Below are 5,149 nucleotides of genomic sequence, written 5' to 3'. Positions count from 1 at the left end.
TTTGAGAGGTTTTTGCTATAGGGCGCATGCGCTCTCCAGACAGACAGAGACAGAGAGATAGAAAGTGAGAAATCACCCCCCGGGGGGATGGCCACGCCGCAATCCCTTTTCCTCCATTCTCCTCTCGGGATCTTGGGCGTACACGCACACAAACCCGGAATGAGTTTTAAGCTACCAGATCTGGGACTCGAACCACAGTCAACTACATGAGAGTCCAGTGACACAGCCATTACACTAACTGCTGCTTCCCATGAGAGCCTTCTCTTTGAAACCTCTTCTCCCATTCTCCTTGGAAGCCCAGACTGCTTCTTGAGTTCGGGAAGAGTTATGGAACACATGATGCTTATCATTGCCTCGCAAGGTTAGAACGGATCCGTGCCTGGCGATAAGCAGGCTGAAAGCGGGAAGGACATTTAGGCGAGCGGGGCCGAGGGTGGGTCAGTGGAATACAGGAAGTGGCGGGCTGTACCTGCAGCACTGAGACGTCCGGACGGTTCGGGTAGGCAAAGGAGACATCTTGGAACTGGACATGGCCCTTTAAGTTTAAGGAGGTCAACTGTCCACTGGGCGGGCAGCGAGGGGTCCGGTCCAGGTATTCAAATATTTTCTCTGAGGAGCCCACAGCCTTCTGTACACTGGGATAGGTGGAGAGCAGCACCTGGGCCGGGGGATGTGGACAGTGGGAGGAGGCTGAGGAGGCCTGCTCTGCTTGCCAGCGTTATGTGATGTAAGAGGCGCACAGAACGCAAGGAAAGGGACGCCGAGGGCTGGGGGGTAAAGCGAGGGGCGAATCCGCAAGGCCCTCACCTGCACGGCCGTGGTGAACTGGATCTGGTAGAGAACAAATGTGACGAGGCTCCCGCTGCTTACGGCCCCACTCGTCACCAGCTTCCCACCGAGGTAGAGGATGCCCACCTTCAGCAGCATCCCTGAGATCTGTGGAGAGACCACAGGGGGGAAACAGTAAGAAAGGCGCGGATACAGAGAACCAGAGTCATTGGCACAAGAGAGATATGAAGTCCCTTTCCCCCAGATGACAACAGCGGGGTAATAGAAAAGGTGAATGAGCCACAGAGACCCCGTCATACACAACACAGAAATCCTCACCCTTTCATCACCATCACCTGGTGTGGGGAGCATTTCGCTCTTCACGAAAGGCTTTCATGAATGCAGTGTCAGCTAATACTCTTCTCAAGAGCCCTATCAAGGAAGGTTATCACTCCTACTTTATTTATTTATTTATTTTTTATAATTTGCTATAGGGCTCATGTGCTCACTAGAGAGAGACAGAGGGAGAAAAAGAAAGTGAGAAAGCGTCCCCACCAGTGGGGAGGGCCAGGCTGCAATCTTTTCTCCTCCATCTCCCCTCGGGATTTTGAACAGGCAGGCACACGTGCCTGGCATGTTTTTCAAGCCACCGGGTCCAGGACTCACAGTGCTGTCAGCCATGTGGGAATCCAGTGCCTTAACCACCATGCCACTGGCTGGCCCAATCACACCCATTTTTAAAAAAATGAACCATCTCCAAGAAGTTCTTGCCCCTGGTTACGAGCTAGTGAAGGGCAGCACCAAGCCGGGAACTTCCGACCGCTGATCTAGTTCTCTTTCGGCCCGCGTGCCCCTTATCCCTGGCTTCCACTATTCCCGGGACTCGCCCCACTCATCCACAGCATCAGCACGAAGTAGGCAGGGGCAGGATTCTGTGGTGCCCTGGGCTTTTCCTAAGGGGCAAAGGAAGGCCCGAGGGCTAGAAGACATGGCATCACTAATGGTTGTGGGGTGGGGGGAGGGCAGGTGTACATAGTGACAGGAAGTCACCCAGCATCCCTAAAGGAAGGAGGGGCTTAGGAACACTGAGTAAATTACCTGACCCTCAGATTGCTAGGATGAAAACACTGAACCAACCATTTCCCAGTGAGGAGTGAGAGCAGGGTCACAGCAAAGGGAATGGAGAAGGGCCATTTGGGGACAAAGGGACGGGCATTCGTCCCAGGTGCTCACATTGGTGGTCCATTGGTTGACTGCATAGGCCACAGCCTCCTTCTGGTTGAGTGTCTTCATTTCCTGCAGCTTTTGCCTAAACTTCTGGGCCTCGCCCTCTTCGTTGGCGAAGCTCCGGACCGTAGGCATAGCTGACAGAGCCTCGATGGCCACCTGGCTGGACTCTGCCAGAGATTCCCGCACCTGTACTGCCAGTGACTGTGGAGACATGCACCGGAGATGTCACATAGGGTCCGCAGACCCTCAGGGACACTAATACCTGTCTTCCTAGTTGGAAATTAAAGGTGAGAAGAGTAAGAGGGAAAGGAGAAAAGAAAAAGGGATAGAGTTATACCCCTGGGTTAAACAGATTCAGGGCAGAAGATTCAGAATGGGTGGACAGGGAGTAGGGGGAAGTTAAAGAGAAGATACAGAGAATACGAAGATTATGTCCGGGACTTACCTGATACCATTTTCCCAGCTTCTTGGGCAGAATAGAAAGCAGAGGCAGGGTGACCAAGGTGACTATGGTGAGGGACAGTGACCCCCAGAGCATAAGCCCCAGGAGACACAGCCCTCGCGCCAGGTACCACAGCAGTAGGCTCAGCTTCTCACTCAGTGACTCGCTCACATTGGCCGTGTCCTCTGTCACCCGAGATGTGATGTCTCCTGCCAGGGTTGGAGAGAAAAGTGGAGTCGGTGAGTGCAGTGAGAGGAACTAACAAGAGCCAGATGCCGGGGGAGGAGTGTCAGCGTGGTGTTCTAAGGAGGCTGGGGCAAGCAAGGGTTAGGGACCTCAGGGCAGGTTAGAATGAGTGTGACGAGGAAAAGCTGGCCAAAGACCTTCACTTTAACTATGAAAAATGGGCAGGCATGTACATTTACAATCACCTTAAAACTTTCCGCTCCTTAAAGACTGTGTCTAATGGGAGCCAGCAGGTAGCGTGGTGGTTAAGGCAATGGACTCCCACATGGTCCGCTGTGGTTCAAGTCCTGGACCTGGTGGCTTGAAAATCACGCCAGAGGGACCAGTAGATGGCACAATGTTTATGTCATTGGACTCCCATGTAGTTGACAGTGGTTCAAGGTCTGGACCTGATGGCTTAAAACTCATGACAGGCACAAGTGCATGCGTGCCCAAAATCCCAAGAGGAGAACGAAGAAGAAGGGATTGCAGCATGGCCATCCCTTCTAGGGGGTGATTTTTCGCTTTCTGTTTCCCTTGTCTCTCTGTCTCGCCAGAGAGCGCATGTGCCCTATAGCAAAAATCTCTCTGAAAAAAAAGAAAAAGAAAAAGAAAATCATGCTAGGTACATGTGCATGCGTGCCCAATGTCCTGGGAGAAGGGATTGTGGTGTGGCCATCCCCCTTGGAGGGTGATTTCTCACCTTCCCTCTCACTGCCTCTCTCTGTCTCTCTCCATTGAGTGCATGTACCCAATGGCAAAAACCTAAAAACAAAACTAAACTAAAATATGTCTATCCCAAGCCAGGCACATGGCAGGAGTAAAAGCTGGCTGTTTAACAGAGGTGGGGCAGCTGGGTGGCCCAGTGCCTCTCGTCAGCACTGCCTGGGAGCCAGAGGCTGGGGTTCCAACCCAAGCTTGTCCCTAGTCACGTGACCATGCAAGCTCAGCACTTACGGCCTAGGCCTCAGTTTCCTTCTCTGTAAAAAAAAATTCTCTATAAAATGAGACAGCTGGACTCCATGATCTCAAAATGACCAAGTCCGAAGTTCTGTAGATCATCTAAGGACACGTGGGGTGGGTTTATGAGAAAATTTGGGGTAAAATACTAGGTTTTTCTTAACGTAAAGAGGACACTATGTATATCCTCCGGATGTATCTCAAGACTAGGGAATCCCGGGTGTGGTGGGGAGAGATCAAGGTTGTCAGTACAAGGGACACAGGGCACTATAAAGAGGGCATGGGTATAATAAAAAGGTGTCATGAAGAACCTGTTTGGTTCTGTTGGAAAAACTCTGTCTCCTGGTTCAGGACGGCCCGAAACACCGCTCCCTGCAGGTGGCTGTGTGCACGGCCCATGGTGCTGTTGTAGAGTCCGTCCCCGATGAACTCCAACACCGCGCTGGGGAGACAGAGAGGAGGGTCCGGTGTGTTGGGGGCCCAGAGAGATGGCTCGGGTATCCCCAGAAGAACATTTAGGACAACCCCAACCTCAGCTCCCTCTTTTCCAGCGTCCCCATCCCAGCCGCAGACCTGGCTATGGTGAGGACCGACATGAGGGTTATGTTCCTAGTGAAGGCATCCTGGGCCCGGTCCTGCAGAAGATGGTCAGTGAGGCGGCCGGTGAAGAAGGGAATGGCCATCTCCCCTGGGGGGAGAGAGGACAGACGGGTCAGCCATCACTAGCGGAAGCAGGTCCCTCCCATCAGGCTGTCCCCAGCTGCCCCTCCCACCAGCCACACCATTATCCTGGAGGGCGGTGGCAGGAAGACAGAGAAGACAACCTCGCACCTGAGCAGGCCTCCTGGAACCCACAGCCCTGTGCCCACCACACCTTTCAGGAGACTAATTAGAGCCCAGACAGCAGGGGCAAAAAGCCTCCTGGGGAGACGAGGATGCTCAGCCTCCCGGAAAGGGCCTGCCCACAGTGGCCCTGAGAAGCAGGGCCTGGAGCAGTCGGGGGTCCAGGCCTCCTGATCGCACGGCGCCCATCGCTCTTCTCGACACCAACAGGTCTCAAGAGCCAAACTGGGCGCCGGCCCCGGCCACATTTCCCATACCCACACTACCCCACCTCACTGCCCGTACCCCCTCCATTTCGCCCCAGGTCCCTGCGTCCTGGTCCCCCTTACCAAGACAGGAGAGGACCAACAGGGTCAGAACCAGGGGCAGGCGGCGGGTCTCGGGGCCCAGGCAGCCTAGCAGGCGACGCACAGCGACTGCGGAGCCCCCGCCACCACCGAGGCTCCCGAGCTTGTGCCACAGGGCGGCTGCGGGCAGGGCGGCCGCGTAGCTGAGGACGAAGGCGTCGGGGCCACTTCCCCAGTGCAGTAGCTTGGTGCGGTCGGCGTCGCCGGGAACGCCCCACCGGCTCAGCTCTCGGAACAAGGCAAGTCCCGGCAGGGCCAAGCCCAGCGCCGCGGCCAGCGGTTCCAAAGCAGCGGGCCAGCCCTGGACTCGCGCGCTTTCGCTCTTGGAGCCCAC

At 55.0% G+C, this 5,149-nt stretch overlaps 1 protein-coding gene across 1 annotated transcript in view; it reads right to left on the bottom strand.

The window, feature by feature from the left end:
- TAP1 (transporter 1, ATP binding cassette subfamily B member) overlaps positions 1-5,149 on the bottom strand; it is a gene marked incomplete at its 5' end in the record, with an annotated part of 8,714 nt that extends 3,565 nt beyond the window's left edge. The window contains 7 exon segments of the mRNA XM_006164548.2: positions 470-658; positions 808-936; positions 2,002-2,199; positions 2,444-2,649; positions 3,937-4,067; positions 4,199-4,313; positions 4,798-5,149. Of these exon segments, the coding sequence (XP_006164610.2) occupies positions 470-658; positions 808-936; positions 2,002-2,199; positions 2,444-2,649; positions 3,937-4,067; positions 4,199-4,313; positions 4,798-5,149 (1,320 nt within the window).

This window comes from Tupaia chinensis, unplaced genomic scaffold, assembly GCF_000334495.1.
Source record: "Tupaia chinensis unplaced genomic scaffold, TupChi_1.0 Scaffold143645_1, whole genome shotgun sequence".
In the NCBI taxonomy this organism is placed as follows: Eukaryota; Metazoa; Chordata; class Mammalia; order Scandentia; family Tupaiidae; genus Tupaia; species Tupaia belangeri.
This window is presented reverse-complemented; position numbering and strand designations above follow the sequence as displayed.